General features: G+C 37.9%; 1 protein-coding gene across 1 annotated transcript in view; it reads right to left on the reverse strand.

Annotated features, from left to right (window-relative positions):
- KIF16B (kinesin family member 16B) overlaps positions 1 to 24,869 on the reverse strand; it is a 139,578-nt gene that overhangs the window by 78,864 nt on the left and 35,845 nt on the right. Inside the window, exon 12 of the mRNA XM_074150465.1 lies at positions 23,705 to 23,764. Within this exon, the coding sequence (XP_074006566.1) occupies positions 23,705 to 23,764 (60 nt within the window). The remainder of the gene's footprint in view (positions 1 to 23,704; positions 23,765 to 24,869) is intronic.

The raw sequence follows: 24,869 nt of genomic DNA on the forward strand, positions 1-24,869 counted from the left end.
TCCTTTCAAGTAGTTGTAGAGAGTGATGAGGTCTCCCCTCAGCCTCCTCTTCCTCATACTAAACAGTCCCAGCTCCTTCAGCCACTCTTCATATGATTTGTTTTCCAGGCCCTTCACCAGCTTCGTTGCCCTCCTCTGCACCCGCTCCAGCACCTCGATATCTCTCTTGTATTGAGGTGCCCAAAACTGGACACAATACTCGAGGTGTGGCCTCACCAGTGCTGAGTACAGGGGCACAATCACCTCCCTACTTCTGTTGGTCACGCTATTTCTAATACAAGCCAGGATGCCGTTGGCTTTCTTGGCCACCTGGGCACACTGCCGGCTCATATTCAGCCACTTGTCAATTAGAACCCCCAGGTCTCTTTCTTCCAGGCAGCTTTCCAACCACACTTCCCCAAGCCTGTAGCAATGCACGGGGTTGTTGTGGCCCAAGTGCAGAACCTGGCACTTGCCCTTGTTGAAACTCATGCCATTGATTTTGGCCCAATGATCCAATCTATCTAGGTCTCTCTGTAGAGCTAGAGCTATTTCTTCACCAATAGCACACTAAATAAAAATAAAAAAAGAAATAAGCCCAAAAGACATTTCTAACATTCCTTGACCAACCTACCACTAAAGCGCCACATATGCTGCTACTGGCCCAGCACATATTAAAGAGTACACATAATTAGTACACTGCCCTTTTAATGAACAGAACCTCTTGGAGGAGCTTAATTTCTGTTACACTTTACAATGCAAAAACTCAATTCTTTTATTTAAATATTGAACAGTTAGCTGCTAGCACACAGTCCTGAGAATACACTGTGTAGACACTTTCAGTAAAACATAACATTATGCTGGCTAAGTAAATTGTCCAGATGTCTGTATTTAAATTATGCAAAAACGCTTAATACCAAATTAAAGAAATTATGGGTAAAAATGTGCAACAGCAAAAGTCTTTGCATTAATATTTAACCAAACTATACTAGAGCAGATTCTTACACTAACAGGTACTTTGGGTGCATTTGATTTCATTGAAAATATGCTATTATATCCTAAGTTCACAAAAATGTCTGAAGATACTCAGTGGCCCAGCACTAACATTAAGCTCTCTATCAAATATACAGATGTAAACTGTACACAAGGGAAGTTGTTAACTCTTAATTGCTTTTCCTCCAGTTATGTATTCAGTACACTTTGTACTCCCTTTAAATCACTGGAAACAAATGTTTCATACCTACAGAAAAAAAATAATGCTATATTGCTCAGAATTCAGAGACGTGAAAATGCTTATTTCCAAACCCAGCAGATCACAGAATTAGGGGAGCAGAAAAGAAAACTATTCAGGAGTTCACAATGCAAAAGCAACCCCTTGTTAAACTGAAGGGTACTGCAAGCACCAATAAATAACATAGATGCAAGAAAACAACTGGAGAAATGGTGAGAAAAGGGACTTATTTGTGGACAAAGGCATAGGGTAACCATCACCTGGAGCTCCATAGCTTCAAGAACCACAAACACAGAAAGAATGGGAAGGTTTTCTGAGGAAGGATTGCTACCCATTTGCCTTGTTTTTTATTCCAAAATTGGGTACTGTTGAATAAACCCTACTTCACCTATGGGGGTATTTAATCTGAGCCAGTATAATTTTTCTTTAACAACAGTACAAAGGATGGGAATGTTTGAACTTTGATTTAAAACCAGATTTCCTAGTGTCTTAATGTATATTATCAGTATATATACCTTAGAAATTTGTGTTATCAATAAAAGTTCTCAGTCCCTTTTGACTCCTGCTAATTTTTTACTTCAAAAACATTCTCACGGCAACGAGTTCTTCAGCTATTATGCATAAAAATCAACATAAGAGAACACTTCTCGTTCACATTTATACCTTTTTTTGATACAATGAACTGTTTTTATCCTTTGCTGAGGGAGTAAGAAAATTCTTACTACTTTAAACTGGAACTTGTGGCATGAAAAAAAAAAAAAAAATCACCCAATGATCCACTATGCAGCCTTTTTTTTTGGTTTTGGTGAGTTACCTTTCAAGAGATCTGTGCAGAGAAGTGGCAAACGTGGAAGCAGCACTCCTGACTGAAGAGAAATGCCTCCTTTCCTGACCACTTCCCCAACTTCTCAATTTGCAGAACGTTTCAAAAGTCTTGATGTTTTCAAGAAAATAGTAGGAAAAATTCTTTGGAGACTGTTTTCATCGTCCGTCTTTAGCTAGTCCTCACTTTTTTTTCTTTTTTAGTTTCGACAAGGTCTCGCCCAACAACTCTATAACCACTGTGTTTTCATTCACATCATATCCCGTCTAATAAGATGTAGCTTTCTGATTTTTTGCATAAGCAAAGTGCAGCAATGCCACCAGTGTTATCTACATTCATAGCTTTATATTTTAATAACAATGTGCACTGCATGCTTTATGAAGAGAAAAAAAACCCACGATGTTTAATTTGCATTAGACAGTAAAAATCTGTGTAGATGCCCTCACAATCCCGACAACTAAGAAAACTGAACTCCAATTTACCAGCACAAACAATTTTTACTTAAACTTTGTTAACCTGTAAATCCTTTTTGCATTTAGCTGCGGGTTGTCATCACATTATAAAGCCAAACAAGCTAAATTATACATCAGTGAGGTTTTATAGAACAAAACCCAGGAATAGTTTAGCTGAATAAATTACTAGAGCTTCCATCAAACAATTGAAGTAAAGCGAAATTATTCTGCAGTTTTCCATATTAATATATTGCTTTGACACTCTAACTAAATTATCCAATAATCAGGAACCCAAGATCAACAAAATATTATCTTATTATTGTATGCATCCCTTGTGCATTCCACAGAAGTCTGATTTATCTTTAGAATTACGAAATTTTGCAGAAATGTCATTGGGATATGTGATACTTTTATTATTCCTATATCACCCTCCATACATTTACGTGTTTATCTACATTAATCAAATACTCCCGTAAAATATGAAAGCTTTCAGTGCAAATGAAAAAGATACTTTATCATCGTGTTTCCCCCCCTTCTTTTTCTTCTTAAACAGGGGATTTTTTGCCTACTTATCTAAGACAGATGATCCTTCAGCACACAATCCCCTACTATGTAAGCTATGAAAATGTTGTTTGCAAATATATTACATTCCATATGGCGCTGGTAAACAATAACTGTCCTTCATAAAAACGCCTAACTTTGGTCTTAGACTTCAACTTCCATGCAATTCTGCGTGACTCGGAACTGCTAAAACCTCAAGTTTGACGCCAAACCTGTGACACGTTTCTATTGTGTGTTTGAGCAAATGCTTGTGAAACAGCAACGTGTTACTAAGTCAAAGATCTACCGAAGAGCTCTGACAAAGGCAAGTCTTGTAAACTCACCTGTGCAACAAGATCACCATTCTTGTGCAAAACAGCACAGCCCAGTTCCATCTCTACATTATTTCTTTTTTCCTTCTAAACACAAGCTGTCATTCTCCACTCAAAGCTTATAATAATAATATATATATTCTATAATATATATAATAATACATTATACTATAGTATATTATGAAATATAATATTATATAATATATATCATAATGGGAATCCATTATTTGCGTGGTACAGTCCAAATGTTTGGAGAGGGTTTTAATGGATTAAAAATGGCAAGATTTAAGAGGAATACACAGCAGACAGATTTCTATTTACAGATATTATCTGAATAATTCTAGATTTGATTGTTCTGAAAGAAAAGTGATAAACAAACAGATGGACTACTCCTCTGAATTTTCTACTGCACTGCATGCTAATTATTATATTTATAAAGAAGACACAGCCAACAATTGAAGTTGAGCTTGCAATATTAAGAGGCGAGCATATTAAAAATAAAGTTTCCACTAAGCCCTAGAAAACACAAGAAAGATTACTTGATTAGTCCTGTAATTTAAGCAAAACTTCAGGATTTTTTACCTCTACTTAAAACACCAGCAACATTTCTCCTACCTGAGGGGCAAGAACTGAAAGCGACCTCCTGTGTTACCAAGTCCAGTTCCCAAATACCATAATAGATCATTGTACAGATTACACTCAGGCTCTCACCCATGACAGAACGTAAATTGTTTTCAAATATTTGGTCTGAACTAATAGTCAGTTCATACCGGTGTACTTTGCATCACTATCGACATTCAGCTGAAACAATTATTCTCCTTCTCTGGCATTAATTCATTGATATAGGTACTGACCACAGTCATGGCCACTCTCCTGACTGGTCACACCGGGCTCAACTCCAAGCATCTCCTTTCATGTGACCAGGTTTGCATTACCCTGGTGTTTAATGCTTCCTCTCTCAAGAACATCTTCCTTGACCTTGATGACTTACATGCCATGTGCCCAGTGTATATGCAATTTTGAGAGCGCCATATACAACAGCACCCCTATTTTCCACTCACCGCACAAAACATCTGATTTTTCCAAGATTTCATTTGTATTTCATGCGGGCACACTATCTCATGACAGTAAAGTCTCACACCATCCTCCTCCCCTTCCATGGTGTATTAAGTTCTTATTAGTCCCAATGCTTTTGCAGCGCAAACTATTTACCATCAATCACCCTTCTATTATTCTAATCCTTACAGTCGTCCCATCCTCTGTGACATGCTCTGCTAGACAAATTATGTCTCCCAGCTTTAATATCTACAAACTTCACCACTTAACACAGGTAAAGAAATTATTAAACACGATCAAGCCGAAAAGTGAGCTCCAACACCACCTCACATAAAAACCATTATCATCATCTTCCCTCTCCTCCCCGTACCACTGCTTCCATCACATCCTCTGTATAACCACTTTTATTTAAATTCTAATCTCCGTACTGTCTAATTAAGGGAATAGTTTCCTCTGTGTCCCAGGGTCAAATGCTTTAATGACACCCACAGAGATGAGACCCAATCCTACAGCTGTTTCTAGCAGGGATCACTGAGGGACAGAACCAGACCCAGCGTGTGCTGAGCAAACAAACCAGGACCAACGAGTTCTAGAAACAATCACAGACTACAGACAACATTATAATTACTAATGAAATAGGGAACAGCCATTTAAGAAACAACGGATTCACAGGGAAGGCGGCAGTTAAGATTGTTCCAATTTTTGAAAGACATATGGCAGAAATTAATAAAACATTTCAAAGAAGTCTTCACAAGAAAAGCATTTCTTAAAATTAAAGTCTCCTCACTAGTCCAGCAAATATAAGCCATTCAGAAGGCAGTATTAGTCAAGGTTTTGAGTCCCTCCACAATTTATTTCAGCATAATGAACGTAGGTCAGAGTAGCAGTTTGGAATTTAACATTTGCATTTAGCTTTAAATGTTTAGTTCTGCTAGGTAGTATTTTAGCAGACTGTTTCTCTTTCATTTCATCTGAAAAGAGAGTTTATAATGACTTCTCTGGTAATTGACGAAGGTATAATCACCTTACCTTTTTCTCCAGAAATAATGTGTTAGGTTTTACTAGGTCAGTGACAGCAAATACGAGTTGTCACTTACGTGAAGTTTTTAATGCAAATTAAAGGACTATTAAAAGGTCAGAAAATGCAAAAAGTATATTCACTTTGATCTCAAGGCAAACATTTGAGGATGCTACAAAAAGACAGAATAAAGTGCCCTTTAAAAACTATCAGTTTGATTATGTGTACCCAAAGCATAAAATAATCAGTGCTTTAAGCTGGCACAAATGGCATTAGCAACTGTTGGTACATCATGCAGTCACTAGGCTTGTCAATGCTGCTCTTTCGTAAAGCTGGGAAATTCAGCTGTGGAAACTAAAAACTTTCCCTTGCAACTATACACATCTTCCCTAAATTCAAATTCCAGTGAAATAAACCCTATCTAAAAACAAACTCAAATTCTATCATTAACAGTATACAAGATATGTATATCTACATATAAATATAAATTAAAACTGTATACATATATATAGTATACTATCAATTGACTTGAATTCTCTGAATTGCAGCATTTACCGTACAATGACTGAAAGTCAGGAGAAGAGGCACAGGAAATGCCCACGCCCTTTAATTACATTTAATGAAACTATAGTTTACTTCACAACTTTAACAAAGAAATCTAAATGAATAAGTCATTCTAATTTGCAGCAGCCCAATATAGTAATTTAACCACTTTAAAGAACAGCATAAGGGGATGCCACATGCATGAACTGTAATTGTAATAGAAGGACCTCAATTTTAACTAGAAACAATAATGAATCATATGCATAGATGCCAAGCAAGATGAAAGCATCCGCAGAAAAAAAAGAAAGAGTAGGTCAAACAAATAAAGAGGATAAACACGCATAAGATGTGGGGGAAAAGGACAAGACAACAAGAGTATAAACCCCAAAATATACTCATGAGAAACATGTACTGTTTGTATCAAAGCAAAGCGTCCTTCAAAAATTAATTCTGTAAAAACAACCTATACTATGACATCTATAATGCAGCATCAGTCCCTAACACCATGGCCAGAAGAAATAGCATATCTAATGGAAGAAAAAAGAAAAAAAAGAAAAAACACACACCTCAAAAGTTAAATCATATTTCATAGCCAAAGTAGACATTACAAATATTGACTGAAGTGTAAAGTTCCCATCGCATTTTTTATAAGTTCAGCTAAAATTGAATGGGAAAAAAAAATGGAGGGGAAAGCCTTGCAATCTTTGCAATCTAGACTACAGTATATTACAGCATTCTTGGCAGACTGCAGTTTTGCCATATTTAAGTATTTTTGAAATTTAAGGCCCATTTAGCCAATGAGAGTAACTTAGCACAGCTTGACCAACTACTAACAGAAAAATAACACTTCCTTGAAAGATACAAACCTACTCTATGTTTTGGGAGAAAATCATAGAATCATAGAATGGTTAGAGTTGGAAGGGACCTTAAAGATCATCAAGTTCCAAACCCCCTGCCATGGGCAGGGACACCTCCACTAGAGCAGGTTGCTCAAAGCCCCATCCAGCCTGGCCTTAAACGCCTCCAGGGATGGGGCAGCCACAGCTTCTCTGGGCAACCTGGGCCAGTGTCTCACCACCCTCACAGGAAAGAATGTCTTTCTAGTATCTAATCTAAATCTCCTCTCTTCCAACTTAAAACCGTTACCCCTTGTTCTATCACTACACTTCCTGACAAAGAGTCCCTCTCTGGCTCTCCTGTAGGCTCCCTTTAGATATTGGAAGGCTGCTATGAGGTCTCCCCGGAGCCTTCTCTTCTCCAGGCTGAACCACCCCAGCTCTCTCAGCCTGTCTTCATAGGGGAAGCGCCCCATCCCTCTGATCATCTTTGTGGCCCTCCGCTGGACCTGTTCCAACAGGTCCATGTCCTTCCTGTGTTGAGGACTCCAAAGCTGGACACAGTACTCCAGGTGGGGTCTCACAAGCGCAGAGTAGAGGGGTAGAATCACCTCCCGTGACCTGCTGGCCTCACTTCTCTTGATGCAGCCCAGGATGCAGTTGGCTTTCTGGGCTGCCAGTGCACATTGCCAGCTCATGTTGAGCTTCTCATCCATGAGCGCTCCCAGGTTCTTCTCCTCAGGGCTGCTCTCTAGCCATTCTCCGCCCAACCTGTATTTGTGCCTGGGGTTGCCACGTCCCAGGTGCAGGACCCTGCACTTGGCTTGGTTGAACTTCATGCGATTTGCATGAGCCCACCTCTCAAGCCTGTCCAGGTGTCTCTGGATGGCATCCCTTCCCTCCGGCGTGCAATTTACCCAAATCTCAAGAAGCAATCACTGACCTTTACACTTTGCTGATCGATTTGAACCCTAACTTGCATAGCTGTCATTTTTTTTGCATTCGCAGAAAAACCTCCAGGGGACTACTTTTTGCCAGCTCATACAAAATAATAAAAAAGAAAGTCATGTCCACCAAAGGAGGAATGACATTTGTTATTTTTACATACTGTAAAAAATGAGGCAAGTTTTTCTTCTTCAGCGGCAAAGCTTTACATTATTTTTATAACCTTACTGAGATTGAGAACATTAGTGCACAAACGCTACGTATCCTGGTAGTCTTGCCTCTCACCTGAATCCTCAGTGACTCCCGACAGATACTACTACATCTCAAGATTATAGATCTACTGGAGGTAATTCATCCCACTATGTAAATAAACTCAAAATAAGAAGGTTAACACACTGATAGGCAGTACAATGGAGCACTTTTCAATGACTTCTAATGACTAGCAAAGTAAATATCACCAAACACAACAGATGGAGGGCAAATCCACTGGTTCAATCCTAAGCCTTTGAGGCAGCCAAGACACTAAGGGTTTCCTATTTTCAGAAGTTAAATAAGACCTAATAATGCGTCTATTTTTACCTATTTCGATAAAAAGCAGACTAGGTGTTTGAAATATTCATTTAAATGCTTCAGTGACATAAACTGTCAGGAGCAGATTAAAAATATCTTTTAAAAACGTTGCCAACCACGACTACGTGACATTGAAGTCAGCTTGAATTTAACATGTACAACGTCCTTTCTTAATGAAACCAGTTGACAGGTGAATTAAGACCAAAAAGATCACTGGTAAACAAAAGCTTATGATCTCTGACTACTACTTGTTAAATTCAGAACAAACTTTGATATTGCTTTACCAAAACCAATCTGGCATTAAACATTTAAGTATGTTATTTTAAAGATAGAGAAAAATTTTCTATTCCCTACCTAAACCAGCTTATACTTGGACAAAACTACAGAGATTTAAACATGAAACCAAATATAACCAAATTCTCGCTCCCAGGCATATTTCAATTAAGTCTCTTAATGAGTGTCTTAAATTCAGCTAATCAATTTAGGTCTTAAGAGACTGGCAACTTGAAAGGAAAACGGCCAAAAGAAAATTCCTCAGGAAGAAACCCTCTCAGATTTCCCCGTGTTAAGGATACATTAAGATACAACTTCCCTGGCTTAAAGGAATCTTAAACATTAAAATTATCCTTCACCCTTCTGCTCTGCTCCCTATATATGACCCTGACTCTGAAACCAATCAAGGTGAATCAGACCACTGCCTCCTTCCCTCCGCATCTCAGAACTCCACGTTGGATCTTGCAGCCATCTCTCCATCGACTGAAAACAGAGAAAGAAATAACAAGAGACCACGATGCACTCACGTAATTAAAGACTGTGTAAATAGAAGTAAATGGCAGAGGAATTACTGTAATTCAGCTGGGCATTTTAAACATCTACATTTCAGCTACCCAAAGTGTGACTTTGTATTTGCCACATTATCAGTTGCATTTCTCAATGGAAAAAGCTTTCCTTACAAACATTAAGTGAGTTAGTATATATGCAACCAAGAAGATAAATGGACCTGCTCCTTCCTATAGGGGCCAATCAACAACTTGAACACCAGAAAAATGAAACTATACACTCCTCTTCTTTAACATAGATAATTCTCGGTTATGTGATAGTCACTCTGCCTAAGATTAATTTTTTTTCCCCAAAATTCAGGTGTCCCTTCAGCATGTAATCGATAAATAAATTATTATTGCAAGAGCAACTGCCATATCAATATTGCAAACTCTGATTTTCTCAGAGTTCCTATTAAAAAGCTGTCACCACAGAAGCTGCAGAAGCACAAAGAACAGGAGGATGCCATTGAAAAAAAAAAGAAAACAACAACAACTAAGGACATGTCATTCCTTCATGCAAAACACAATCCACAATTTGTTATCCTGATTTTATTATTATTTTTTTAAAAGCTTCTGGAGAGCTTATCTTGTTCCTTAGAGCAATCAAGCTTCCCACAACGAGTAGGATATGGGATTTTGAATTGGTTCTCTTGACCAGAGATTCTTCTTCAAAAAAAAAAACATCCCCACATTGAACTGAAAAAACAGGAGAGACCATTCATTGCTTTTCCTGAAGATTCAAACATGGCATTTTCTTGAGTCATGCCAGCACCATTCTTGGGCTACCAACACCTTGTCAAACCCTTGTGCTGACCATGCCACTATCCCATTGGAATTGAAAGTCTGATACTGTAACCTGAGCTCAAGAATGGAAATGAAGGAGGATGGTAAGAAGCTTCTAAGGGGAGGTAATAAACCAATTCCACTCCTTATGGCATCAGACTGCTTCTTCACATAATTAAGGTCTGAGCACCTTTGAACTGCTACAAAATCTAAGAAGTTGAAAAGCTGTTCTTTATGTTTTGAGATGTAACCCATCTCCAAATTTGTTTCCTTATACTGTGTGAACACAGCCACAATGAGAACACAAGGGAAAATGAGGAACAGTTGAAAACAAAAATAAAATTCCAACCTTTGACAAGCAAAGATTTGGAGATGTGCTCATGAAGGAAGCTACTTTTTAACAGAAATATGCCATACAGAAAATCCAAGAATTTAATCAAACACATTCAGAATGAATCCTTCAGCAACAGTTTGTCCAGAGGCTGCAAACTGGACTTTTCAAGAAATTAAATGTAAATATTTAACAAAAGAGCTCCACAAAAATTGACATTTTGAAGACCAATAAGTCCTTAACTGGTCTGTTGTGAACTAGTTGGTCTAATTACATCATCTGGATTTACCTAAGAGTAAAAACTCCAGATGTGGAAACAGTGATATTCATGGATGAACTACTACTAGGTCAGAAGCCACCCAAAATCACAAATCTTCTCCTGCAAAACAGTGAGACTTCTTTCACATAGAAGGATGTTGTGTTTGGGAAAAATAAAAAATTAACTATCCCATAGCACTCTGTCTAAACCCTGTGGTTTCAAAATATTCATACAGACAAATCCAACTGAAAACAAATGGGAATTAGGCACTTAATACACTTTCAAGCGCTCACTGATGTTTCAGTACCTAAACTAGGGATAACCTGAAACACTAGCACATTACCCTCCAACAAATAAAACCAAGCCTGCACTCTCTTTAACAAGACTCTATTGGATGAGTCAATCACTGCTGACAAGATTTTTTATTTCCTTCTGGGAAGGCTGGAGTGGAAAGAAAAGGATATTAAGTTATATTAGATTGTCAGGGCTGAGCATTGCCTATACTATATGTCTCAATAACTTCCTCATAGTCAGAGGGTCTGCATAATAAAGCAATTTGGTATGGACCAAGTGGAAAACCTACAATAATATTGGCAGAAAAATTATTTGGAAACAAGAGAGATATGTTCACAGAGCTATTCACATTTCTGTTGATGGGTTAACTATCCAGAGTACATGCTGAAGAGGTGGAACAGACCCACTCCTTACTTCTGAAGGCTGCACTGCCTCCTGGAAGACAGGCAGACATTTCATCAACTCTTTTCCAGACATCTAGCATATACATAGTCACCCTGCCAATATTAGGAAATATTGGAAATATACACCAGGGAATATTAGAAATGCCAGCGTGAGGAAAATTGATGGTTTAGAAGGTAAAAAGATTTATTAAAGCATAATATTACTCAAAGAACTAAAAGAGGAGCAAGGAACTTCCACTGCAAAGCTCGAAAAAAACATTTACTGTCAACATGACTGTATGGATGACAGGAACAAAAGGTAGGAGAGGAGAAAAAAAATATTACAAAAGACTGTGAAATCTAGTTTGGGCTTACTAGTAATGATTCTTTAAAACATAAAGGGAGAAGCAGAGCTGAGTACTTAGCTTGTTATGTTTTGGATGGGAACTGGTTACATGGACACCTGCTCTGCAGGCTGACTCCCTTACAAAATACTTATCACAAACAGATCAGCCATGACAAAACACTGAGCAGCAACTGAAAGAAACTCAATTGTGTCTAATTGTGAGTGACAAGACAATTCCAGGGTAAAAAAAAAAAAATTCTGTTCCAAGGAAACAATTTTGAAATATTTGAGATTCCCATTAAAGTGACAGCCTACACATTAAATAGGAAAAGCTGTTTTGTTCCACATTGTATCAGTGAAACCCACCTTAGTGGGTGTCTGTTAAATAAATTTTTGTATTCTATAAAGCTATATATACAATATCAAATTTCTCACCTATGTTTTACTATGTTCAGCTTGACACAGGCATGGTTTCTGGAATAGCAAAGTAAGTTTTGAATCACCTTCCACAGAAGTAGTAGATGCTATTTGTGAGGCAAGAGGAAGAGAGGAGGAAATATATAACACACTGTCACTTTATAATCTGCGGACGTGACTAAGATACATTTTGTACTATCTTAGGACTTCAATAAAATGCTTTTGAAAATTAAAGACTATACTCTTCCTTTATAAGCAATAAATTATTTATATAATCAGCAATTATGAAAGGTGATATTGATTCCCTTGTGCATACGTATATTAAATAAGCAACAGATTCCTACTATGTCTTCTCCTTCTAGTGAACGGGACAAAGAAATAACACTATCTCTCTGGCTGCCAGACACACCTTCAGTACAATTACGACACTTTAGTCCTCCAAGAGGAAGAAACTTCTACTATCCAAAGCCACAAAGCAAACCACAACCGAGAAGAATCCTCCTAATCAGATTTTTCGCTGTTTGCTAGAACTTTAGGCCACATCACCCTCATCAATCAAGAAAAGCCATTAAAGAGTCTGCAACAACCAAGATCAGAAAACCATAGGTTTTTTTGTGAAGGGCTTACTGTGGAAGTGCAGGTGCTCCAGCAGCAGCCCACACAGGCATCAACAGCTCTCTGAAATGAATGTCAATTAAAAAGGCAGATGCAAAATGCAGAACTGCTCAAATGAGGAACTGGTTAGATAGTGAAGCTAAAATGATGGAAAATGAATGCTATTCTTTTAGAGAATAAGGGAATTAGAGGAGCAGTTCTTACTCTCATAAGGTCAGCTTACCTTTTCCATTTTTTATTGTTTCTCTTTCTCCCTCAAAACCAATTGCCACACGGTCACTGCTGACACACAGCTGTCTATTAATACAAAGAAACCCTATTACTGCAGTGGCACCCCAAAGCACCACTACACTTAACGTGCTGCAAGGATTTCCATTAGAAGCCTTGGCAGATTCAACGTAATTTTTCAGGAAATTTGGCCTGTTCCTGAAGTTACAAGGACAAACTTAACAAATTGCAGTGCCCGCTCCTTGACACTTTAGAACTTGTACAGAGAGAACTACCACCAACATCTGAAAAAAATTCCCTGAATAGAGCTGCAGGATTTGGCTAATTGTAAGTAGAGGTGCCTGTTTGGCTGCTCAAGCTTCCTGGACACTAGCCTGTAAAATCCTGTTTTCCAGTGGCTTATAAAACTTAAACCATCAAAGCTTCCATTTTCTATGCTGAAGCATCTGCTGCAGGCTGGTTTCTGCCCCCACCAGCCTGGGTTTAAGGGAAAACTATTCTTCCTTTTCAGAAAATGAGGCACACAGAGCATTTTGCTATGCCTCAAGTGGGGCAGGCTTCACCTCTTCACAGCCTCCTATGTGTGACCACACTGAGCATACACTAGTCTCAAAGGGAAAATAAGTCCACGTGTATCAGCACTAACATTCGGGGCAGAGAACAAGACTTTTGTTGCCATTAGTGATCCTTCCTAGCAGGAGGTACTATACTTTCCAGCTAAGAGACAACAACTCTATCCTCGGTATTCTTCATGCTGGTATCTAAAAGGGGGAAAGGGACCTGGCTGGGACAGAAAGAAACCTGCAATCTTAATTCATCCTCTTCTCCCATATGCACTACAATACAGTCTTTAATTACGTGATCATATATTTTCTACAAGACCTGTGAATAATTCATTCCATAGACTGTACTCTGGGAATGAATTGAGAGAATGCAGTGAACTAGTGACTATTATCTACAGGACTCCTACCCCATTTGTTGCTAAAGCTGTATGATGAATGAGATATGGAATTGTAGAGGGGGGGAGGGAACCAACCTAGTTTCATAGCAATACATTTATTCATTTTAAAAGCTTGTTCAGTTGTTGTGTGTTTCTTGGGGGATGGGAGAATTAAGAAGTGTTTCAATTATCTAGAGTTCTGTTTTGTTCATAATTTACCCAGAAATTCATCTCAACTTCTGTAGAGAGGAATCTAAAGCAATACATTGCTTTAAATCTACTGGTCCCTTCCTCAGGGCCAAAATGTAACCCTCGCTATTGAAAGAAATTAAAGAAAGGAGTAGGACTATGCATACTAGTAAGCAACAACTACCAAGGAGAAAAAACAGACTTAAGGACTACCAATGCAACAGCAAAGTCTATTGCAGAGAAAGATGCGTAGGCTTGGTTGCTTATGAAGAACCACGTTCTTGTCCCATACAGTCCAGCTACTGAGGGATAGAGCGACCAAACCTGAAGAGACACATAGCAGTCAGAAAGTGGACCTGCCCTTTCCTTTGTTTAGGAATATATCCTGATTGAAACAGTGGCAGATTTGTGCTGCCATCTGTGTTTTAGGCATCTCTTACTGGATTTCATTAAAAATACCATCTCTGTAGTTAGGAAGAACAAAGATCAAGCCCATCACTCCAGCGGCACTCCTACCGCAGTATGGCTGGATGAATCAAGGCTATGCTCAGCTGCCAATTAAGACATGAAGTCAGGTGCACAACAATACCACATACCCAAAGGTATCCGAATCATGCAGTAATAAGCTTCTAAAGATACTGCTAAAAACACCAGCAGAATAAAACGATTCTAGTGTTTCATATCCACTACACATTGCCATTAGAAACAGTTCCTTTGTGAGGGAGTCAAGATAAATTTATGGTTTTCGTCTAAAATGTTGATGTTGGAATGCTTCTTTACCCTACCATAACCAAGTCCAATGAGGAATTTACAGTCTGTCTTTTCTCCTTCTCACTATGTCTCTGCTGATCCTTTAGAAGAAACAGCTTTCAGGCTGTATTCCTTCTTTTTTCTACAGGCTAAATCAGGAGCTTCCACTGCTTTCAATTTAGCTCCCCTTCCTGCCACAAGAAAATTAATAGAAAAGCAGACCAAATGCCCAGGAGGAATTGTTGAACAAGTGGCATCTGAGCTGTAGAAAGGATTTCAAAAGCAACTCACTCTGTCTGACTCCCTCTCATTTGAAAACTGCCTGCAAGCCCTAGGGATGGATTAAAGCTAAGCATGGCCTGGATAATCTACAAATGCAGGGCCCCAGTTGTAAGGAGGATGGCAGCAAAATACTTGGGAGTATGGTTATTCCTAGAAACCGAAGGGCCTCTTTTGGAATGCACAGCCTGAATCAACCAAACTATTCAACTCTGCCTTAATCCGTGGCTGGTGAGTTCAGAAACGGCAGCCTCTGACCGTGCTCCTCTGATAGTCCTGGTGGTTTCAAGTAGGAAAAACTGTTTAAAACTGAAATTAAAACCAATCAGTAGCATTAGGCATCTCTTAATTGCAACCTTCTAGCAGAAACTGAAAGTTAAAAGTGGTCAGACCACTGCAGAGGCATTGCAAGCAGCTAAAGAGGCTGCAAGAGAGAAAGGAGGTTTCTTAATAAGATGAACACAGGTGGCAGAGACAGACTTGAAATCAGAGAACTATTTCTTTTGAACTACTTTTGACTGCTGCACTCAGCGTTCCCCAGGTGGCTGGGACCCTTCCAATAGTGTTTCGATTAGGAAAAGAGCTACAGTAGATCAGTAGCACCAGTCCCCAATTTAGTATTTTTAATTCCTTTGACAACAGCAAGCCAATGCTGAGAGCGGGCAAAAGCTCTGGAAAAAAAAGTATCACTGGTGAGTGAAGAGCAACAGGAGCTGCTCTCCTGAAGAAAAAGTAATGTGTATCTCAGGACAACCATATAACCCCTTAAAAAGTTTGTTTGTTTGCTTTTACAGAAAATTCTCTCTACTGTATTTTCTTTCTTCTCAGTCCGTATTGACCATACTTACCATACTGGAGCAAGGGGGATGATCAGTTAAAGTAATAAGCATCATTCAATAAAGGCATATGGTCAGTAATATAGTATGAAAAAAACAATGTCTATTTAAGGTAAAGCAAATCATATTTGGATGATCTCCGTCCAAACTCAAATTCCAAAGCAGAAATCTGTATGCTGGCCAATAGCATAAAATCATGGGATGGAAATACATTCACTTTATCCTAACAAAAAAAAAAAAAAAAAAAAAAAAAGAGGGAGCATGGAGGATGAGCGGGACACATATAATTCTATGTTTTCATGTCCCAGCTTCTGAACAAACTGCCAAAGAACAAAAAGTCCATCTGTAGAGGCTTTGGAGGAGGGAAGCTTGTGACATTTAGTAATGACAATTTATCCCAACTTTAAATTTCAAGACCAGAATAGATGACTGCAGAGACTACAACCACTACCAGTAACTGCTACACTTGGGAAATAAATAAATAATGCACAAGGCCAGGTATAAGAAAACAAACCCTAATAAAACCGAGTGCTAAACTAGATATTATTTGTCATTGCTCAGGAGGCAGGAGTAGTTGTGAGTAAATAATACACAAGGGTTGAGAATGGTAAACATTCCCTTGCTGACAACTTTCTCAAAAAAAGATGGAAAAAACCCAATAAACTAATTAAATTTTAATGTACTGAAATTCAATTATAAATCTACAGATGCGATTAATGAAGAGAAAAATGTTAAAAGAACCAGTTATGAATAGAAGCTGCATATCATTGCCACCAGCTTTTCAACAGCAAGATCCATTAAAAAAGAAAGCAAATAGCAAAAGTGGCCTAGTGAAAGATCCTTGTGTCCAAAAGCCTGTTTTCTTTCTCAACTATATTACCTGGTCAAATAAAAGCTATCGCCTCTCCCAGAAACTGTTCTTTATATTCCTAAAATATCAGAGCTACAACAAAGTTAAGCAAATAAATATGTTTTAAAGGCTTTAGCTAAAGTAATTTGTCAAACATTCTAGATACACAGTCATTCGAAAAAGAGAGTTGAAAAATGTACTGACAAATATTCGAAATAATTTTGAACGTACACGATCACTTTACAGCTCATCCCACCTGTGAATTGTTGTTCAGAAGCTTTTCTGTCAAAACAGTTACTCAGGTTCTTCGGGACTTTCTCCTAAACCAATGCTATGGCACTCTCATAATCTTATTTTAGTAGATCTGAACAGCAATGAAAGTCAAGATATCGCAAATCATTTTGCCTTAAAGTATCTGAATTCAATCTGAATTAAGCAAGCAGAAGAACCTGATTTTTGTATCTACAGTGACATCTAGTGCAAGAAACGAAAAACACATTTAAACAGGCTTCTAGAGAGAAAGAAGCTATTATTTATTGTGTGATTTCTGACTGAGATAGACAAGAAAAATGAACATCAGCCCTTTTAAAACTTCCTTAATATCTTGTCTTCTGCACAACATTCACAAGCCAGCTAAATGGAATCCTATTAAGCATATGTTAATAAGAGTATTTAATGCAAATGCGTATTTGTCCTTTCCACACAAATTCCATTTGAAACACGTACATATACTACATAATTATTGGAGGGCAAACAATTGTTGAGAAAGCAAACACCCCTAGGAACAGAGTTGTTATTCTATTTATTCTATCAACTTGTCTAAAAGAAAGCAAATTCAGCAGTAACACCTGACTTAAATTCTTTCTGCCAGCTCCACAGATAGGCAATCCTATTTTAATTTTGCAGCGATTCTTTCTTAAAAATTAAAGCAGAAGACACAGCTTGTAGATAGGAAACCAAAACTGGAAGCATACAATGAGTGTTGTCTAATGCAGATGCCAAATAGAAGAAGTTATAGAATAACAAATACAATTTGTTCAAACAAAAGTACAGATTTAAGTCTCCCGTTAAAAGTACAGTTATGCTTCAAACACAGCCAACAACAGACACTCTAACCAAAATGCAACACCAACATGTCTAACTAGCAACAATTTTAAAAAATGATTCACTTACTGAAATGTGAAAAAACCTTAGAAACAAGCGCTATTCCTGCCAAACACACAAATAAACACATATGCCAAAGCTGAAAATGAACAGTTGAAATACAGTACCATGTATACATCATATACCATTCCTTTAACTCCCTCTTTTCATTCAGCCTGTAAATACAGTCATTTTAGGACCTATGCTCCAAAGGCGTGTGTCCAGAAGTCTTAAAAAGTCACATTTATTTTTTAAGGGCAGGATAAAAGCCTATATTGGCATCTTTTGTAAGAACTTCATAATATGCAATTTTCCAATACCCATTTACCCAATGGTAAAATAATTAGGTTAATACAAATAATTACAAATATCAAGATGTATTTTTATCAGAATTTTATATCATTTATATATTTCTAAATTAAAAAAAACAAACAAGCTATTTATTAGTGATCTAGGACAACTACAACTACGTTATGCATTAGGTTCCTAAAGTTCCAGTAATCTTACTATGGAATAGGCACAAAACCCACAAGATTTTGTTGGTTATTAAGGGTATTGAATGGGAAGTGTCACGAGGACTGGCTTCTGGACAAGAAGCACATGCCATGCTTATAACTATCATCACGACTAGGGATGAAATTAAGTACTTTTTAAAAGTTTTACAGTGTGTTCTTCAGGAGCCCAAGAGCTTGCACAACTTCTCTATCCTACAGCCATCAAAAAGTGGATTTAGTAGACAAGAATTTCATGTGAAAGTAGCAGGTGTTAATTGAGAGCACTTTTCACCTGAGGACTGAGATGGTTAAAACAAAGACTGAAGAAAACAATGAAAGAATGAAGAAAAGAAATGCTCATCTAAGGGCAATCTACTGGGGTAGAACCCAAAACAAATGAGGAGAAGAAAAGGAGAGAAGCCAGTCAAGGTTAATAGGAAGTAACAAAAAGGCATAAAACAGCAAAACGGTGATATATGCCCAGCCTTACAGGCAAAAGAACTGAGATAATACTGTTTAAATACCATTCATCAACTCTAGTTTAAAAATGATCTAGAAATGCAAATAAATGTAGACAAATACAGCTTTTATATAGAACACAGTAAACTGCTCTTGACGGAGTCCACTATGGTATACAAGCCAGCATGAAAAGGAAATTATTAAAATCAAAATCTATTAGCTTCTGTCACCCTAATCAGCACCTCATAGAGAGCAACACAATTACTTTGAGTTTCAGTCCCCTAGTGTCTTTGCTAGGTATAGCTGAAATTCCTCAAGAAAGAGAATTCCCCTGTTTATACGAGTATGTCTACAAAAATAACTGTTTGGTATTAGTCTGTATTTATTCATCATGGCAAATTAAGAGTATTTCATCACCCCCCAAAAAGAGGCATGATATAAAGAAGACGTACACGTTAAAGCTTGAAGACAGACATACTAGCAACAGTTTTCTTCCCCAGGTAGCAATAACCATTAAGACATAAAAATGTACTATTAACCAGTACTCAACCGAAGGGCACCAAAAAAAAAAAGATCAGATCAACAGTGTTCAATAACATATTTACACAACATGTGGTAAAGTACTGCAGCAGAATTAGTATTATTGATGAAAGTGAAGCTGTGTCACTAAATCCAACAAGACAAAGCCAGTTGAAGCAGCCACTAGTTAAACTATTGATCATGAGAATTAGACACACACACACCAAAAAAAAAAGACCCTGTTCTTTAATAGACTCTGTGAAGGCAGATCTCTCTGCATCCTTTGACATCAGTTGAGCTCTGCCACACAAAGCTAATGACATGATTAGAATCAAACAACAGGATAATGAAACAAAAGGTAAATCTAAATCTACTTAAAACTGAAAAATAAGAGCATCCAAATACCTTAACGCTAGGTATAAATGACATACATCCAAGAAGGCAAAAGCTTAAAGTCAAACCGATTTCTACACAAACAGTAGAGGGGAGAAGAAATTTAAAAGAAAGTTGGTAAGAAAAAACAGCAGAGAATTATATAAAGGGGTACACATTTTAAAAAAAGATTAATATAAAAGCTGCTAAAGGTTAGAGAAAGAAATTGGAACATACACAAAAGATTACAAAAATAAGATGCCAGTAAAAGAAAAAAGATCTCTAGGGGAGTGACAACGCATGCAGTCAAATACAGCAGCCACATCAAAAGCAGTTTTGTACCAATTAAAGCCTCAAAGAAAGAGAAAAATCGAAAGTTGGACAGGTTACCCTAACATCTTAGGAAAGCATCCAAAGAAATTACAGACCTCAGGATTGATCTTTAACAGAACAATACAAAAGGACTACACTAAGGAAAAGAGCAAACAGTTTTTCTTCCCTCCTCCTTTTCGGGGATGTATACGGAAGAACATTAACAGAAGGAATAAAAAAAATCCACAGAAAGATTCAGTGAGAGTGGGATGAAAGCAAAATCCTAGAGTTAAATAAGTGCTGAGGTTGCGAGACACCTGAAGATAGAGAAGCCATGTAAAGCAGTGCTGGTTTGTAAAGTCCAATTTTTTTTTAACAGTTGATGACATTTCAGGAAATAACCCAGAGCCAACGGGCTTCAAATCAAACACCACTGCCTTGGTTTTCAACAGAGTATTTTACCCAAGGCTGAAGCATCGTTCAACATGTTTATTAGCATTAAAATATCCTCCCTTTGATTAAAAAGGGGGACAGAAGACAAACTGTAATACTAGGTTAGTGAGGTTAGAGAGTCATGTATTACAGTGATGAGGTCAAGGCTTAAACCACACATGACCACTGGAGACACTGCTTGTCGCTTCAGACAGGTTAACAACGCCAAGGAGCTGCCACGCTTCCCAGTAAAGAATACTTCATGGGGAGTTGGGGTTTTAAGTTTGTGCTGATGTATGCAGTGTGCTAATCTTTGCCTGAGAAAAACCTGTGTATTTGGGCTCCAGGTGCAAGTTGACAGGAATTTAGACTGCAGAGGAACCCAGACAGTCACTCTGCGAAAGGGTTTCTTCCAAACACATGAAAGAAAGAGCATGCCGTCAATACTACATCATACTGCTGGGGTGTATGTGTCAGTTGCACACAGGGCACTGTACCAGCTGAAATAATTGAATTTTAAGCCGCCAAATACTTTTGATCCAAAGCTTGCCCTCACACAGCATCCTCTCTACCTCAGTATTTTCTAACTCGATAGTATTTCCATTCTCTATGAATTATTTTCTAGGTAGCGTTTACATGTTGCTTGTCTAATTTAAAATAAGGTTCAAATTAACTGGTGAATGTGAACAAGTTTGAGGAACATCTTCCCTGCAAAACAGCAGGCATCACTTCTTTGCCAGGCCTGACGAAAGCACCATATTCAGTAAAAGCCAGGTAACCTTTTCCAGCAACATCTGTTGATCTCGTAGAAGACGCCAGCATGCCCTTCCTGTATTTTACAAAGCTTATGCAAAATCCTTTCAATTATTTTGGATTTAAACACTAACAGATTTCCCCATCAACCTGTGAGAACAATTCAAAACCATGTGAACTCTGATATTTAGAAGCTAGTATGAAAACGCACAGCTACCTGTAATAGAGCAGGAAATCCCATTCAGCTCCTAGCGAGTACACTTGCATCTGGCAGCATATATGAACAGGTAATAGGTAGCTGTTTACATGAATTTTCAAAATCCACTGCCTAAAAGATTTGGAGCAAAAAGTGTTAGGGACTGAAAAGCAAAAGGTTATTAATTCTCCAAGCCAGTTGCTGTCTTTCAGTTCCTGCCCTGCAGCAATCTTAGGACTGCAAGCCCAGGGGGAGGTAAGGAGAAGACGGTTTTAAACATAAATAGAAACGTGAAGCTCTAAGTACCTTAATGAAGAATGTCCCAAAAGTTACTGGATTATGGCATAGAAAAAGTTGCAGTTGTGACTGCAGTGAGGTGGACATATGAAGACAGTCTCATTTCTCAAAGGGTGCTGAGACATTCTAGTTTTACAAATGAACAATGAGTACGGTCTCTACGTGCAAAAGGGGGTACATCAATAAGAAAACAAAAAAGCCAGTGAACTTATAGGGAGAGTCCATTACAAGAAACACCACTGCTCTCTGTAGTTTAAAATCAGCTTTCCAGCTACTCAGCCTGGCAAACTTCCAAAAAGCCCTTTTCCATTCACATGCTGGCAGTGATTTCAGGAATCGCTAAACAAGAAGTGAATAAAAATATGGATAGCTTCAGTAAAATGGTGTAAAATAACAGTACAATCAAGAAATCTTTTGCAGATTTTTATTTTTTGGGGCCGAGAAAGTTTTATCATCAACTGCCTTTGACCCAAAAGTGAAATATAAGCTATGTTTATGTACTCAAATATCAGCATATAAAAATGCAAAATACAGAAGCTATATGAATTAAACTAACAAAAGCTCTGTACAGGAGAGTACAATTACAGCTTCTGTGTTGAAGTCCTTTATATTCAGCTATTTAACAATTTGTTTATTCCAACATAAAGCTTTAAAAACTTCCCATATGCTTCATGATATTCACTTTCACAACCAACCAAAATTCACAAATTCTCCATGTGACAATGAACTCCCCAATCCAGACCTGAGTAAAGAGAGAATTAATAAAGTTCTACGTACGTATAGATGCTTCAAAATAATGAAACACAAAAATAAAGTAAAATTGGACCCAAAACATCTCTGAGGAATATGCAAATGGTAATTCCCAGTTCAGTATCTGGACACACATTAAACAGTCCATTCTGTCACGCCATCTGCTAGGCAGTTACCGGCCCTGCTCTCTTCTCTATGCTATTTGTGCTTTATTTTTATTTTTAAGCATGAAGCCATTCAACTTATTTGGAAGTCAGATAAAAGACATGAAAGCGAATTTAAAAAAAAAATATATATTAAAGGAATCAAAGTGATACACAGCAAAAAAAAATGGCAAAAATTAAGTTTCAGATCAGCGATAAGGGGAATTAAAAAATTACTTCTAAATGCTTGCTTGAATTGCACTCCAAACAAGCTTACATTCAGCATATACAGCAAGTCATGAAAGCTCAAGCTTTGTTTTCAAATTTTTATATAATAGAATATTAAAACATTTGGAAAAAAAATATGTTAGTCTACTTATGGAAAAGAAGTTGTGGGAATTATTCCTCTGTGTGTGTGCACACACGTGTGCATAGAATCATAAAGTAGCCCATTAAACTATCACCTCAGAACAATTATGAGCCAAATGTCTACATAAAATCTTACCAGTACAACTGGACAGCAGAGAGGCAAACAGAGAGGCAGAGAGCACAGGAGTCTCAGTTTATATCATGCAAAAAACACAGTATGGAAATTACCAAGTTGGCCTCTTGGATCTGTACTAAATATGCAAAGATTCAACGGCACAAATCCAATTTAAAATGGTTTTTCAAGTTTACAAGGCATTTCTGATTGAAACGTGAATCTGAAGGCCAAAGCAAAAATCTATCCACTACACACGGCATTCACAAAGATACCCAAAGTAACATAAAAGGTGATTCTTCACAGGACTTGTTCATACAGCACAAACACCAAGGGGATGAAGAGGCCACATGTGCTCCCTCCAGGTTTGCTTCGTTTGCAACTCAATAAAAACATTCAGCATTTTAAAGATTTGTAAGAGAGAAGCTGTTTTGCACTGAGGTCACTATGGTGAAGAAAAGAAAGAGTTGTGCTCATTTTTATTAATAACTATTTAAAATCTTATTCAAGAATTCCACCGTGCCTGAATACTTATTCCTAAAACCTACCATAAGCTCACTCTTTGGAATAAGCCAAAATAAGACTGAGAAAATTTTGCGTTATTAAAAAAAGCCAAAGAAGGTGACTTAGAATAGGAACCTTTTTTTGAAGGAAAAACTCTAAGGCTAGTTCAAATGCCAAGTTGAATGTGTATTTATTTTACTTACTTTCAGAATATCTTGAGTTTCATTCCACTTGTTTGTCCACTCTTTGGTCAGTTCTTGTACCTATAAAAGAAAAATATTGGAAAAAAATCACATCTCTTCTAAAGTTCTTGATAACACATTCTCAGAGAAGTACTAAATACTTGCACAATTCTTTGTGAAGTTTAATACTTAAACATCTAGAAGAGCACTGTTGCTCCTGCAATAAGTGGCCAGATCTAGAATTTCTCTCTCTCAAAAAGGAAAAAAAAAAATAATCACAAAATTCTTATTTAGAATATAGAATGAAATAAAGGACAGGGATAGTCACTTCAAATAATGGCAGTCATTTTCCAAGGAATGAAATAATTCCACGCAGTGCTTCATCAGTCCTACAAAATCTGCCGGCACAGATTGAGCCCTTAACTGTAAGAAGATGACAGCCCCTTTCCTGAAGTGCAGGTAGGCACGGTCAGGCTGAAATACCCTCCAGAGAATGGCAGGCAGAGGAAGGAGCAGACAGGCAGCCTTCCAGAGAGAATCAGAGCAAAGTTTGCTGCAACTTAGAAACCACACACTTGGTTAAAATCAGCACAGAAGGGAGAAGCTGCTTGCAAATCACAGACAGGGAGAGCGTTGGGGATGAACGCTTAGGTTTTGTCCTGCTTTTTCTACTTGTCCAGTTGTCCGTTTCCTAAGTGAACTTCCACAGCTTCCGTACAGGTAAAGGCTCTTTTCATTTCAGTCTTTCAGATTTTTAGAAAGGAGTACATAGAGCGTGCTTCAGGCAAATCCACCTCAAAGCTCACCTCAATACAAGAGAGATATCGAGGTGCTGGAGCGGGTACAGAGGAGGGCAATGAAGCTGGTGAAGGGCCTGGAGAATAAATCATACAAAGAATGATTGAGGGAGCTGGGACTGTTTAGTTTGAGGAAGAGGAGACTGAGGGGTGACCTCATCACTCTCGACAACTACTTGAAAGGACATTGTAGAGAGGTTGGTGCTCGTCTCTTCTCACAAGCAAATAGCCATAGAACAAGAGGGAATGGCTTCAAGCTGCAACAGGGTAGGTTTAAACTGGACATTAGGAAGAAATTCTTCACAGTAAGAGTGATCAGACACTGGAACAGGCTGCCCAGGGAGGTGGTTGAGTCACCATCCTTGGATGAGTTTAAGAGTCGCTTAGAT

The sequence above is a fragment of the Numenius arquata genome, chromosome 7, assembly GCF_964106895.1.
Source record: "Numenius arquata chromosome 7, bNumArq3.hap1.1, whole genome shotgun sequence".
NCBI classification, from domain to species: domain Eukaryota; kingdom Metazoa; phylum Chordata; class Aves; order Charadriiformes; family Scolopacidae; genus Numenius; species Numenius arquata.